The following is a 14,808-nucleotide window of genomic DNA, read 5'->3' as shown; positions in this document are numbered from 1 at the left end:
CAGTCAAGAGCTTCAGGCAATGTAGTTTGCTTAGGCTGAAAGAAACTGATTGGCCTAAAGCCACCTAGGGAACTTCAAAGTTGAAATAACTGAATATCATAGAGTAGAAGGTCTACCTAATCAATATACATCTTTAAATCCCTTTCTGAAACAAAGATATATTGCATCTCCAGCTTTACTGGCAAATTGAAATTTATTTAATTTATTTAATAAATCAAATAATCTGGAACATGCTTTTTCTCGACAAATTAACAATCATAACTGCTAATCACTGCACTGTTTTCAATTAATGTCGTGTTATCTCTGCAATCTTTTGATGCATAAATTTATACTGTTCCTTAATTGGAGATAACATCTGTAAATTACTTTATCCATTCTCCAAGATTTTTCAAAGATAATACTTAAAGGTTTTGCCATACATCAACCAGTCTCTTCTAGGAATATATATTCTTGTTGAAAAAGACCAGGTCAAATAACAAATACTAATATAAAAATTAAGTAGTTTGAGGTATACCTTCACTAAGCAGCTTTTACACTGATTCTACTAATAATTAATAATTTAAATGAGGAATTATGGACATTGGAAAACTTGGTTCATTCGGAAAATAGATCACAGTTTCCCGTACTAAGAATAGTACTAGATTTTAAATACTGTTCTCCTCTTTGGTATTTCCATGGAATACCTTTTCTTTTAGCATGCAGAGTGCAGAAAGCTAGATCTAGTTAACTGTAATGCCTTTAATTATAACAATTTCCCTCATCTGCATTCTTAATATAAATTTAGCAGACAGAACTAAATGGGACTACTATAAAACATTTGACAGACAAATCTACCCTTACTTGCAACAGCAAATTGACAGAGGTAAGGAAGAAACAGAGAAATTTAATTAAGTTTAGTCTTCAGTCATTTTATAATATGAACTTATGTGTATGTTTCTTTCTATATTTTAATTGCCTTAAACTGCAGATTTTTTTCCCTTCTTTTGTTTCTCCATTATTGTATTACAAATTGTTGAAACCACATTTCAAAGCAATTTGCCATGAGACTGGAGGGAAAAACAAGTCTGTAAAATGGTTTGGAAAGGCCTGAATTCTGCCTTAAATCTATATTTTTATTTGCTTAATCACTGGGGGCCACTTCTAGGTAGTAAGACAAAATTATCTAAAGTATTATTAATGCCTAGTTTTATAAATTTTATAAGCATAGATCAGTAGCTCTGAAAAATCACTTCTTGGGGCTTTCATGACTCCTCATCCTTGAATATATATTTCAGAAGTCCACAAAATTGATTTCGGGGTAATTTTAAAATGTTGGGGCACACTAGGGGTCTGTAAAAGTTACTGCTATCATTCATACAGATTTATTCAGAAATTTCATCTGACAGTAACACATACCTGGTATCTTTTTGGCCCAATGGCTGCCATCCAAATACCCATGCTTACATCTTCACCCTAAGTGTATAAATTAAGTCAGAACCAAAACAAGGAATGTAGTAAATAACCAAAATCAGAACTGAAACTCACTGCAGAAAGCACATGCTTCACAAAATAAAGTTTGCCTTATTTTTAAACACTTACGTTGGCAGTGTTTGTTTAGATTACAGATGCCTCACAACCCTATACCAAAAGAAGCATAATGAAGAACTTAACCACTTTCATAAAGAAAAGGGCTTCCTCAAGTCACAGCAGATTTCCAATAATTTCATAATTTAAATTGTAGTTTTCTTTGGGCAACAAAATGGAAGTAGTTTGCCATTGTCACTTTCTGGGTTTTTTCGATTCTCCAGTCCTACCTATGATCTCACAGCTAAATATTAATCAGGTCTGATCTTGCACAGCTTTTTGCAGGGGGATAAGTCAAGATTGTCTATTGTAGTATTTCTCAACCTCGGCAACTTTTAAGAAGTGAGGACATCAGCTTCCAAAATCTCTCCAGCCATGCTGCTGTCTGAGGTAATTCTGGAAGTTGAAGTCCACACACATCCAAAAGTTTGTGAGGTTGATAAACAGTGGTCTAATGTATGAGCATTCTGTCTAGTCAGAATTCTGTGTATACCAATCATTCACCTACCTACCAATGTGCAAATGTTTCCATTATTTTGATTTTATACATAGTTTACATTACAAAAGAGAGAAAGTACAGGTAGTTCTCAAATTATGACAGTTCACTTAGTGACTGTTTGAAGGGACACAATAAACCCCCCAAGTATTTATGACACAGTCCTGAAATTACAAATGTTGCAGTATCATGGCAATTGTTTGCTGATATAAACAACCACAAAGGCATTCAACATTCACTCTATTCCCCACTCCCCACAACTGCCTTCTCATCCCATCCTGCCATGCGGGACAAGAGTGAAAGGTTCTGGGGGCCATGATCTCATGTACCTTCAGGCACCAATTCTCTGCAAAAGTAGCTGAGTGCTTGAAGTCACATGAGATCACGGTCCCCAGAATCTTTCACTATCGGCACGAAAAGCATTCGCAAGCCGACTCAATGCTGGAAGGGAAATCGTCCTATTCTCCTTTCCCTCAGAAGCAAAGAAACCATGGCAGAGAGCAGACAGATCTTTGCAAGGTGAGTCTGGTGTGGCAGGATGGGAGAGGGGAAGCATGAGGTATCTCAATGGGTTGGGTGGCCTGTTCCATCACTAGGGCCCCCCATGGCCTTCCCCACCCTGAGATACCTCGTGCATTTAACAACCTACACATTTTATTAGCGAATGCATGGGCAAAAGCAGGGAGTGATTAAGGTCAGGTTACATGATTCATTCCTACAAATCTTCGAGTTACAAATGTAATTGGCAGGCTCCATTACATTTATAACTTGAAGATTACCTCTGTGAATTTGCACAAAGAAGCTTGAAGGACTACTTATCTTTAATGTCAAAAATCTAGGTTTTATCAGTGATCCAATTTATTCAAAAGGTAGAATCCCACTTTGCTCTAATCATGCCCATCCCTCCTGTCAAAAGACTTACCTGATATATTTTGAGTCTTTCAGAATTGCTTGCAAGCCATTCTACAACATCTTTGGAAATAACATAACCAGATCCACAAGCAAAAGCTGGGTATGCGGGACTCGGGTACTCCAACTCCTGCCACTTCCCAGTCCGATCAACTGCCCAATTTAATCTGAAACTTAAGCCAAAACGTTGTAATTTTGATACAAAAATTAATAAATACTCCTCTAACCTATCTGAGCAATTGAGCTTTCCTAAGCTCTATTTCACAGGCTTAAGTAACTCTCATGGCTTTGAGAGGTTTGCCAATAGACATAATTTCAGTTGGGGTTTTATAATGTGAAGGATAGCAGAATCTGTGTCACCACATTTTAACCTTTGGGTAAGAACCCATTACTTAAACTCTTCAATTAAAATACATTCCAAAGAGGAAGAAAAATAAATAAAAAATAACATCCCATTAGAATATTCTTGTAACTTCAGTAGACAGATTTAAGTTCCTTAAAGGAGTAATTCAAGTATTTGGATTTCTTTTTCACTTTATTCCAGGGCAAATAGGAATGTAAATAGTAGTTTGTCGCTGCCTTCTGAGATTTTTGTCTGTTTCCCGCTCTAGACTACAATCCCAGAATTTTATAGAAGTCTCCTAACCAACTACTAATCATGGCCTACTACTCTTAAACAAAGTTAAAAAGACTAGAGAATTCTGAAAGACCAGAGAATTCTGGAAGTTATACATTTTAAAGTTGCCAAGTTTGAAAAATGATGTAAATTGAGAAATTATATCACTGCACAAATTATATTAAGCCACACAATACTCTACTTAGCAACACAACAGACAATCCTGAACCCCAAAACCCTACTCCTCCCCCCCCCTCCCCCAAATCTGTCCGCTAAAATAAGATTTCACTGTTCATTCTCACTGTAAGCATCTGCACGTAGTAGTAAGTCAAGACTGGGAAATTTATAGCATTTATTAACTTTAAAGTTCCTTTGTGAGAGATGAATTCTGACTTCCTATGAGTATTTGTCCTTTACCAGCAGCTTACTGCTCGGTAAACAGAAACAGGCATTGGAATAAAAAGGAGAATATATGAGAGAGGGGAAAATCCTGTCAAAGAAATACTAGTTTTTTGCTTTAATCCTTTCCAGCTCCTTGAGTAAACAGCCATATACATATCCATATTTCTTGCTGCCTGACTCTACAGATGGACACACAGAAATAATTAAAATAACTCAATGTAGTTTGCTCATTGGTCAACCAGTTTTTAAAATTATTTTTCTATTAAAAAGATCTTGCCTTCTTTTAACAGTCAACTCACTTTAACTGCAACACAACTGTTTTGATTACTATGAAATTCTTTACACTAACTGTATAAATAACAACACAATACATTAGAAAACAATACTCACTTTCCCCACCAGATATTTGGTCTGCCCAAGTTTTTAAGCTTTATTCTGTTAAATATTGTCTCTAAATCTATGTAGCAGTCATCATCTGTTTTCAGTAGGACATCAAAACTTGTAGCTTCTACAGTCCTGTATCAAAATCATCAGTGTTATCATCATCTAGAAAAGTATTTTGTCAATATGCATTCTTATCTGCCATGAATGGCAAGTACTCTGATCAAGTTTTAATTAAACCCATAATAGCAAGTAAAACAATAATTGTATTCTAAGAATATTTTAAACGGTGATCCAGCACATTGTAGAATATCTCATTCTTATCTTCTCATCCTTGAAGGCTACATTAAATAAAGAAGCAAAGAAAAGGAACCTGATTTACGACATTGTTGCCAGAAAATGGCATTTACTTCCAGTTTCCAGTAAAAAAAAACCATCCCCATAGTAAACAATGGGTTAATTTAATAACCCATTCAGTTATGTTTGCTGAACAACAACTACTGCATTTGCTTTATGACCACTGCAAAAAAGGCAATAAATCAGTCATGGTCATGTGATGACCCATTTAACTTATCACAACATACAACCAAAATTGCAGGCTCAATTATGCTCCTAAGTCAAGGACTATCTGTATTCAGTGTCATTGTGTTAATTTTATACCAGAAATCAACAAGCAAAACCCATATGATACCTCCACCCCACTCTCCAGCTTACCATCTATAGAAATTCAATAATTTGGCTGGAACATTTCTGTAAGTATCAACAACATCAACAAAAACTATGTCATCGTAAATGTTGCTTTCTTCCTTCAGTAAGGCATCCTCCTTTTCTAGTTTGCTCATATGGTTTAGGAATCTTTCAGAGCGACTCTGCAGGGTTTGTAAAAGTATTTCACCCTCTGAAATAGAAGCAGTAAAAGGCTATCTCACATTACAATCTTCTGTCCTTACATTGAAGGGTTTTTAATATACTTCCTTTGAGCTACATCCAATGTTACATATATCCTTGTGCATTGAGGTTTCTTGTTCTTCTCCCAATCCCACCCAAATGTGGCATCACAGACTCTCAACCCTCCATATCTTATTTGAAATTTGCATATGGAAAAGGAATTCATTTCGCTATCGGACTTGGATCAACAAATGCATTCAATAAAAGACAAAGCTGTGCAACTATAGTCAATTTATTAGTTCAATAAACTTGTACAGTCTTTAAGGAACAAAAGCTAGTGAAGAATTAAGCAGCAATAAAATATTAGGCACGCTGAAAAATGATTGGGCAAAATACCAAACCACACAAATTGATTTCCGTGAGTGCAAAATGCCTCTTCCTATCACTTCTCCCTCTGACTTCCTGACAGAACAATTAACTAGAGGAATGAGTTGCTTCCAGAGGTTGTGAGTGCTCCTCTTTATAAGATCAGATTGGACAACGTTTGTCTGAAATGGTGTAGGGTTTCCTGCTTCAGCAGAGAGTGGGAGAAGAACACCTCCAAGGTCCTTTCCAATTCTGTTATTCTGAATACATGATCAAAATTTCCAGCTAGTAATCAAACAACCCAAAGTACATTTTGAAAGGAAGTGGCTTTACAGCAGAAAGGTGAAATTGTCTCATTCCCATCCCTCTGATGGAAGTCCTCATGTCAGAAGCAAGGCTATTTCTTTAAATTCGTACCATTTTGCATAATAGTAAGGCAAATGCAAGATGAGAAAACTCAAGTTCAAGGATATTTGAACCACTCTGTGAACCACAACCCACAAAACATTCTTCCCCTCCAGTGGTGCAAAATGGTACAAAGACAAACTTCTACACAAGAGTCAGTTTTTGGACACTCCATGTCACAATAGCTCTGTATCCATATTTTAAGCAGTCAGACAAGTGCAACAATTCTCACTGAGACAGGATGCTCCAGGACTGAGGTAGCTGATCCACTAAGCCACCTGGACCTGAGGTGCATTTCATCTACCTGCTTAGCATTAACAGAAGGAAGCTTCTGCACCCTTTGCTGCTTACCTTGAATGGTATAAATAAAGCCACCTGCGATCCCCTCCACACCCTGTGTAAATTCATGGGGTAGTGATCCTTCTCCTGCCTATTGTTTAAAAAGACAGTTAAAAAGTATAATTAATTAAAACTTATAACACAATATACTATACTTATTCTATTTACCCCTATTAATACGGACTAAATTTGATTGTACTGTCAGAATTCGTTTTTAACAATAATTTCTTACCCCCAGAGGGGAAGTGACCTTCCCCTCACACTTCCAGTTTTCCAGCAGAATGCTAAGACCTGGCTTTGCCAATTATTAGTATGGATGTCTAAAAGTTTGAAGTAGCCCTGGGGAATGGCTAGCGGCCTGAGGACAACTTCCTAACTTTTGAATTTTAACCTTGTTAAATTTTACCTGTAAGTTTTAACTTGCTTTTAATTCAGTTTCTAAGCTAAGCTTTTATCCATGTACTTACATGGCTTTATTATGGTGTTGTAAACCACTTAGATAGACAGTACAGAAATTTAATAAATTGATAAGCACATTTCTTTGTGCTCTGATAATTTATAATTCATGGTCTCTTGCCTCTAGTATTCCCAAAATTCCTAAAACTTTTAATGGGAGAGGGACATAGGCCACAAGCCATGGAAATGTCAGGAAAGTTCTACTCTGCAAATAAAACAAAACTTGTCAGCTCACAAGATCCAACATTTTCTCTCTAAAAATGTATCTACCTGCAAACGTGTATGTAGGTATATAATGTCACCAGGGGTGGGATGCAAATATTTTTACTACCAGTTCTGTGGGTGTGGCTAGGTGGGAGTGGCCATGTGACTGGATGGGCATGGCTTTTTTGCAGCACCCCCCCCACCACTGGTTTTTTGCCTCCTGGGCCTCAGGGAAGCCTCCTGGGAGGGTGTTTTTGATCCCAGGAGGCTTCCCTGAGGCCCAGGAGGCTTAAAAAGGAATACGGGGTGGGGTGGGGGCATGCAGCGCACGCACACACACACAGCTCTGTTATTTTGCCTCTCTCTGCACAGCTAATCGTTAACAATGTATATAAAATAGCCTGTGCACAAAGCAGTCCCATGCAGGAGTAATTATTTTCAAGTGCTCTGTTTTTTAATCAAACATGCATGTTTCAGACATTTTTTTCTGTATGCTGAATTCTTTTTTTCTTATGTTGAGATTCATCTCAAATGTCCAATTCTCTGCATAGCTGACTTTCTGGTGTAAAAGAATGGTAATCTTTCATCCCATATCAAAGGAGTAAGGAGCAAGGAGGTGAGGCACTAGCACAAGGCTGGGTTCAGGCAAGAGTGCAGGATCCTCCCCCAACCCACCAAGAGTCAATTCAGTGACCAATCAGGATTACAGATGTGGTCACATGACATGGACTACATTTCCCAGGATACCTTAATACATTTACCATGATGCATTAAGGGGACAGCTCCCAATTCCTAACTAACTATCCCAATTCCCTATTAACTATAACTGGCTGGACAGCACAAGACGGAACGAAACACAATTGCTTCAGAGAGCAGTGGCGAAAGATGATAGGAAAATCTCAAGGCTGCAGGGTTTTCTTGGTGGTAGCATATATACTGACATTGAAGCTCAGTGGAATTTCTCTCATTGGGACATCAGGGAAAAGCAAACCAGCTGTTGGAATGTGCCATGTTCTGAGCCTGTCCTTCCCTGCCATGACCACTGCAGTAAGGGGCAAGTGCACTGTAAATACACTGATGGCAGCAGATGAAAAGGGCCAAGGAAGGAAGGTTATGGGAAGATGGCAGATTGGTAGTCGGGTGGAATATGTTGAGATGGGGGAGGAAGGAGGAATGTATTGGGAAGATGGGGGATGGCGTGCAAACTACATGGAATGGATGATGCATAATAGGCTCAGCTTCTCAACCATAAAATCACCCTGAATCAGTCTGGGTTTTGTTTCATCCAAAATCTGGGACGACTAAAACACTCCAGCTTTTGTTTCAGTTACACTGTGTCCAGGCCCAAATGGTTTGGCAGATTTTCTAGATTACATTGGCTTGTGTCAGAGTTAGAACAAAAGATGTTTTCTATTTTGTACATAGCCTTCGTGGAATTCAAACTTGCAAAGTCTGAACAAAAGTTAACTCTGGGTAAAAGAACGATTTTGGATACAGAGCCCTCTACTTTATATCTATGTTTTGTAAAGTACAACTCAAGAGGACCACTGCCTTCTGGTGTACAGGGAATTAGAACTGCAATCCAACTGAAGATATTTTAGGTGATAACTCATGGGTCAACCCAATTATGTTTGTAATTGTTAATTGGGTCAGCATGAATAAGAGAGTTCCAAATACTCCTGCAAACAAAAAGTTGACAGGTGTGTAATCCACATTTTTGGATGGCCTCCAACATTTCCAGTAAAGGAGAAACAGCATACGCAGCTGTTTCTCACAGAAGTCATACATGGAATTTTTACTGGTTACTTTGGTCTCAAATTAGCTGTAGGGCAACTGCATATGAAACATAATTTCTTTGTTATTAGTCTCTGCCTTGGGAATTCTTGCAGTCTTTCAAGCATCATGTTCTTGTCTTATGGGAAGAGTTTAATCCCAATAATTGCATCCATTGAATATTTCCATGCACATTTTAGAAATAAAGAATAAAAGGGAATGTATAAAGTGGTGGATAAATGTGGCAAAAACAAGGAAGCCTTGCAAGTTCAAAAGATTGGAGAAGTCAATAAATAGTGTTGCTGAAACCAGATCCAGCTATGTTTCTTTTCATTTATCTCATGCCTTTAATTTCTTTGGGTTATTATTTCTTATACCTTTTCTATTGTTGACATATTGTTGCTTACCAAAAAAGACAACAGCGTAATAGTATATACTGGATGTATATTTTAACAATCTAAAACTCCTAAATTCCCCTATTTTACCACATACATATTTATAGAGAACATCTATCTATGTGGCTGCTAGGAGTCCAAAACAAGTTGATAGCAAATGATCAATCAATTAAATGCAAATTTTATGTACCTGTATACTGAAATGCACTCTTACACTTTTATTATGCACTGAAGATGTTACCTAGTTGGGTAATGAAACATCTGAAACAAAATAATCAAGCTGAGAGAGCACCAAGGATTCAAAAATGTTACTTTTTTAATGAACATAATGTTCAAAGTTAATAGTGACATATAAAGGAATTAGGATATTTTATTACTATTTTACATTTCAGCAAGTTATAATTTTCTTTAAACTGTTTTGGTCTAATTATTCAGAAATAGTTCCTAGCTAAATTATGTAGCATCCTTCTTGAATTAAGAAAGTTTACGTGGTTAGTGGCTTTCAATCAGGGGTGTCAAATTTCACTGAGGGCTGCATAAGGGTTGTGTTTGACCTCAGGAGGCCAGGGTGGGTATGGCCAGCTCAATGTCATTCGTGTCGGTGGCCTCTTTGTTGGCCCAAGTACTCTGCCAGCGAAAACAGGGTCCCGAGCTCCGTTTCCAACTACAACGGCCTCCTGCAATTCACTGCCAGGGAAAACGGAGCTTGGGAGGGTCGCACACAACCCTCCCAAGCTCCTTTTTCACTCGCAGAGGCACCGCAGGTCAGTCCTTCGCTGTTTCCAGGGTGGCCCTATGTGCCAGATCTAAACATCCCACTGGATGAATCCAGCCCCTGGGCCTTGAGTTTGACACCCGTGCCTTAAATAAAGTATTTGGAGAACAGCTACAAGTGTTGGCAACATTAGCATTTATTTTCTGGATATGTATTTCAACTGTGAATAAGCATAGCTATCTAATACTAAAAGAGAAAGATACAGAAAACAATATGGACAGAAGGGAAAATAAAATATTTTAAAAGCTGAAACATTTAAAAATGTGTTCATTCAATGAAAACTTTTTTGTCTGTTTAAAAGAAATGGGAATAAAAAGACAGACCGTAATAATTCTGAAGACACCACCGCCATCATTCACCATCACTTTATGAAGATTTCTAGAAACAAGGCCTTGCAAATCCTGGCTTTCCCATACAATGGTGCCTTCAAAACTCTGTCAAAACAGCCATCATATACTATTAACAGTGCACCAATATGTGAACACATTAGATAAATGTACTTCAGAAATCTTTTTAAATGCTTTGAAGACAGAATAAATCTAAAGCATTATAATTTAATTTCAATACAGACACAGATATAGACTAGTACTGCGCAAAGCATTCAAAAAGAAGTACTTTGCAATGGTCAGAGTGTACCAAGCCCCTTTCTTCAAAGCACTGAAGAATCGTATGTTTTGGAAGGCTTCTTCAATTGCTTTCCTGACTGTGTTTACATACTGTATATGTAGGCCCAGCTACTTCACTAGCAATCCCAAAGAAAGTTTTCAAAGCAACTGAGCAAGAATTCCAAACAATATGGCTTCTATAATGCTTTGCCCAGATTAAGACTCTTTGCAAAGCACCTGTTCCAAATGCTTTTCAACAACCCAAAATATATGCCTAACTCAGCTGGCACCTGTACATTATATTTTGTAATGAAAAATCAGTGATAAGACAAAGATTCATCATGGGGAATAATTCTTAAGTGGTTAAATAGAATCCTTTAAAAAAAAAGTACTACCAGCTAGTAAAATACCAGAGTTCTTTTTACATGTCTATCAAAGATACAGACCACTGGTATCTGTGGTTCCTGAAATATTGCAATCTTCAAAAATCAACAAAGAAATCTAGCCACTTTTAGTATGAAAATGTGACAAGGTATTGTAAGTATGGTACAAGGCAAAGGATGTAAGCACTTGGATATGTCAGCAAGTGCCTAAGACATTTTAAAATTACAGTTAACTAACCAGGTTATGATAGCCTGATTCATTTAATGCTATGCTTGAGTGATCAGGCTATTAGCAATTAGAGTAATTCCTACTGAAAATTCTAGAATTTCCTTTCGACAAAGCATGCAGAGATTTTTATTACACTGGTAAATTTTCATCTAAAATCAGAATATCTTCAATCTTGTAAGTATAGCTATTGTTTTATACAGGCAAGTTTGTAACCTCATCTATTATATTACTGCAGAAAACTATATTGCTAGTTTTCTTTATAATAATTTCAATTTATATTCTATGTGATACTATTCTATGAATTCTAGGCAGATTACTATAATACATATAGTCACAATAAATCCATAAACTTTATACTGGACCACTCATTAATTAAAATGCTAACAACTGTATATGAGATTTTCCTCTGAAAAGACTGTGTAGAGAATCAAGAGTTTTTTTCCTAAATGACAAAAGGGAAAGAACTATCCTAACCTCAAGAGCAAGCTAGTCCACAGAGAAGACTTCTAATCTCCAGGGAGAATGGAAACCAGAGCATTCTTCTTGCATGTATTGGGCAAAAAGATTCTACCTGGAGTCACAAAGGTAACAAGGACCCAAATGATAAAAGGGTTTGTAAGTAATAACCAAGACTGAATTGAATCTGGAAGCCAACCAGCACCGACATAGCTCCTGTAAAATCAGTGTCATTCTAATGTATATCAGATCTATCAGCTCATGGGAAGGGAGTTGCATTCTGTGCCAACTCTGCCTCCTAAATCATCTTCATTGACAGCCCCATATTATGTGCAGTTAGCTGTCTTGCCAAGAGACAAGTATATGAGCACTTCTGGTCAATAATGAGAACTTATGAACCAGGCAAACTTGACTAAATATTTTCCTTGTCAGAACTTCTACCTGCTACTTGGGTCCAAGGTTATATATACAGCCTCAACTCCAGCCATCTATGGAGCAACATTTTGCATCAAATTCTCCTTAAGGATCATCATCAACCCTTCTCCCCAATCTTGGTGTTGAAGCTGATGCAAAATGCAAAACCCCTCCATCTTCACGCAATCAAATATTAGTAATGTATGTAATGTCTATTCTTTCCTCCATCACTAAATCACAGAGGGGCAAGATCTAACTACTCAGAGATCTGAAAGTGTTAAGCCAAATTTGAGGCCATGGTTTCTAGAAATCCAGTATATTAAGGCCCCAGAAAGAAATTTGATAAGAATTCAGTAGAGAACTTTATAAGCTGAGAGGCTCATGGCTTCTGCTATGTTCTTGGTTGGTAATGTGTTCCTAATTTTTTTTTAAAAAAGACACACCATTATAAACTACAGTGGCACAAAAAACCAAGATAAACCATCATGTACTCTTCCCAAGTGCATGGCACAGTAGTCTCATTCATAATATATGCATTCATGGCATGATTACTTGTACCATGGCTTATACAATTAACTCTACTTTTCCAAGTATTTGCACAACACTGAAAATGTAGCTAGCCAAATTGAATTCCATTGTTGCTAGGGTTTAAGGCAATTAATGCACTTTAAAGAGGAACAGCTGACAGAAATAACCCCAAGCTAATTTATAGCTAGATTTAGTTAGATACCTCTCTTTCATTTCAGTAATGGATGCTTCTCTTCCAATCTATAGCTTGATCAACAAAATAAAATGCTGAGCATTTTCACAGGGCAGCTGCTACTAATTTATGTTATAACAAGAAACAGTGAGACTGACATCTTCACATTAATAAATGAATTACATCATAGGCTTTTGCAGAGTTGAACATATTCCACAAGATTCATATGTCACTTGTATATACATTACTAGGAAGTAGGTACTAAATAGAAAATGCAATGCAATAAGCATTAATGATAACAATGTATGACAGTCATAGTTAAGAGCCCGAATATTCAGACCCCCAGAATAGCAGTAACATTTTGCAATAATCAATAATCAGTATTAGAAATGCTGACTCAGATCTAGGTTCCAATGAATTAAGTGGGATTTACTTTCAGATAAATGTGCAGAAAAAGTGCAGCTTTATTTTATAATTATTAATTATTATTAGGCCTGTCTTCTGATGACAGAAAAAAACAAATGGCCTTCATTTTGATATGTCTTTAGAAACATATACGCTGCTCAAAAAAATAAAGGGAACACTTAAAACAACATAATGTAACTCCAAGTCAATCACACTTCTGTGAAATCAAACTGTCCACTTAGGTAGCAACATTGATTAACAATCAATTTCACATGCTGTTGTGCAAATGGAATAGACAACAGGTGGAAAGCATAGGAAGTTAGCAAGACATCCCCAATAAAGGAGTGGTTCTGCAGCTGGTGACCACAGACCACTTCTCCGTTCCTATGCTTCCTGGCTGATGGTTTGGTCACTTTTGAATGCTGGCGGTGCTTTCACTCTAGTGGTAGCATGACAGAGTCTACAACCCACACAAGTGGCTCAGGTAGTGTAGCTCATCCAGGATGTCACATTAATGTGAGCTGTGGCAAGAAGGTTTGCTGTTTGTCAGCGTAGTGTCCAGAGCATGGAGGCGCTACCAGGAAACAGGCCAGTTCATCAGGAGATGTGGCGGAGGCCATAGGAGGGCAACAGCCCAGCATCAGGACCGCTACCTCTGCCTTTGTGCAAAGAGGGACAGGAGGAGCACTGCCAGAGTCCTGCAAAATGACCTCCAGCGAGCCACAAATGTGCATGTGGTTGCTCAAACCATCAGAAACAGTCTCCATGAAGGTGGTAAGAGGGCCCGACGTCTACAGGTGGGGGTTGTGCTTACAGCCCAACACCGTGCAGGACATTTGGCATTTGCCAGAGAACACCAAGATTGGCAAATTCACAACTGGCCCCCTGTGCTCTTCACAGATGAAAGCAGGTTCACACTGAGCACATGTGACAGACGTGACAGGGTCTAGAGACGCTGTGGAGAATGTTCTGCTGCCTGCAACATCCTCCAGCATGACCGGTTTGGCAGTGGGTTAGTAATGGTGTGGGGTGGCATTTCTTTAGTGGGCCGCACAGTCCTCCATGTGCTCACCAGAAGTAGCCTGACTGCCATTAGGTACCGAGATGAGATCCTCAGACCCCTTGTGAGACCATATGCTGGTGCAGTTGGCCCTGGGTTCCTCCTAATGCACAACAATGCTAGACCTCATGTGGCTGGAGTATGTCAGCAGTTCCTGCAAGACGAAGGCATTGATGCTATGGACTGGCCCACCTGTTCCCCAGACCTGAATCCAATTGAGCACATCTGGGACATCATGTCGCGCTCCATCCACCAATGCCACGTTGCACCACAGACTGTCCAGGAGTTGGGGGATGCTTTAGACCAGGTGTGGGAGGAGATCCCTCAGGAGACCATCCGCCACCTCAACAGGAGCATGCCCAGGCGTTGTAGGGAGGTCATACAGGCACGTGGAGGCCACACACACTACTGAGCCTCATTTTGACATGTTTTAAGGATATTACATCAAAGTTGGATCAGCCTGTAGTGTTTTTTACCACTTTAATTTTGAGTGTAAGTCCAAATCCAGACCTCCATGGGTTGCTAAATTTGATTTCCATTGATAATTTTTGCGTGATTTTGTTGTCAGCACATTCAACTATGTAATGA

At 38.3% G+C, this 14,808-nt stretch overlaps 1 protein-coding gene across 5 annotated transcripts in view; it reads right to left on the bottom strand.

Annotated features, from left to right (window-relative positions):
• Window positions 1-14,808, bottom strand: part of B3GALNT2 (beta-1,3-N-acetylgalactosaminyltransferase 2) — a 31,485-nt gene that overhangs the window by 2,821 nt on the left and 13,856 nt on the right. For 2 of the 5 annotated variants that reach the window (XM_026705212.2, XM_026705211.2), the window contains 6 exons: window positions 10,292-10,402; window positions 6,378-6,456; window positions 5,082-5,265; window positions 4,377-4,502; window positions 2,982-3,141; window positions 1,396-1,452 (listed from right to left, as the gene is read on the bottom strand). In XM_026705212.2, the coding sequence (XP_026560997.2) occupies window positions 1,396-1,452; window positions 2,982-3,141; window positions 4,377-4,502; window positions 5,082-5,265; window positions 6,378-6,456; window positions 10,292-10,402 (717 nt within the window). The remainder of the gene's footprint in view (window positions 1-1,395; window positions 1,453-2,981; window positions 3,142-4,376; window positions 4,503-5,081; window positions 5,266-6,377; window positions 6,457-10,291; window positions 10,403-14,808) is intronic. The other 3 variants (XM_026705209.2, XM_087937278.1, XM_087937284.1) reach the window with 2 other exon arrangements.

This window comes from Pseudonaja textilis, chromosome 1 (assembly GCF_049901715.1).
Source record: "Pseudonaja textilis isolate UNSWEBS1 chromosome 1, rPseTex1.2, whole genome shotgun sequence".
NCBI classification, from domain to species: domain Eukaryota; kingdom Metazoa; phylum Chordata; class Lepidosauria; order Squamata; family Elapidae; genus Pseudonaja; species Pseudonaja textilis.
The sequence above is the reverse complement of the archived record's forward strand: the minus strand, read 5'-3'. Positions and strand labels throughout refer to the sequence as shown.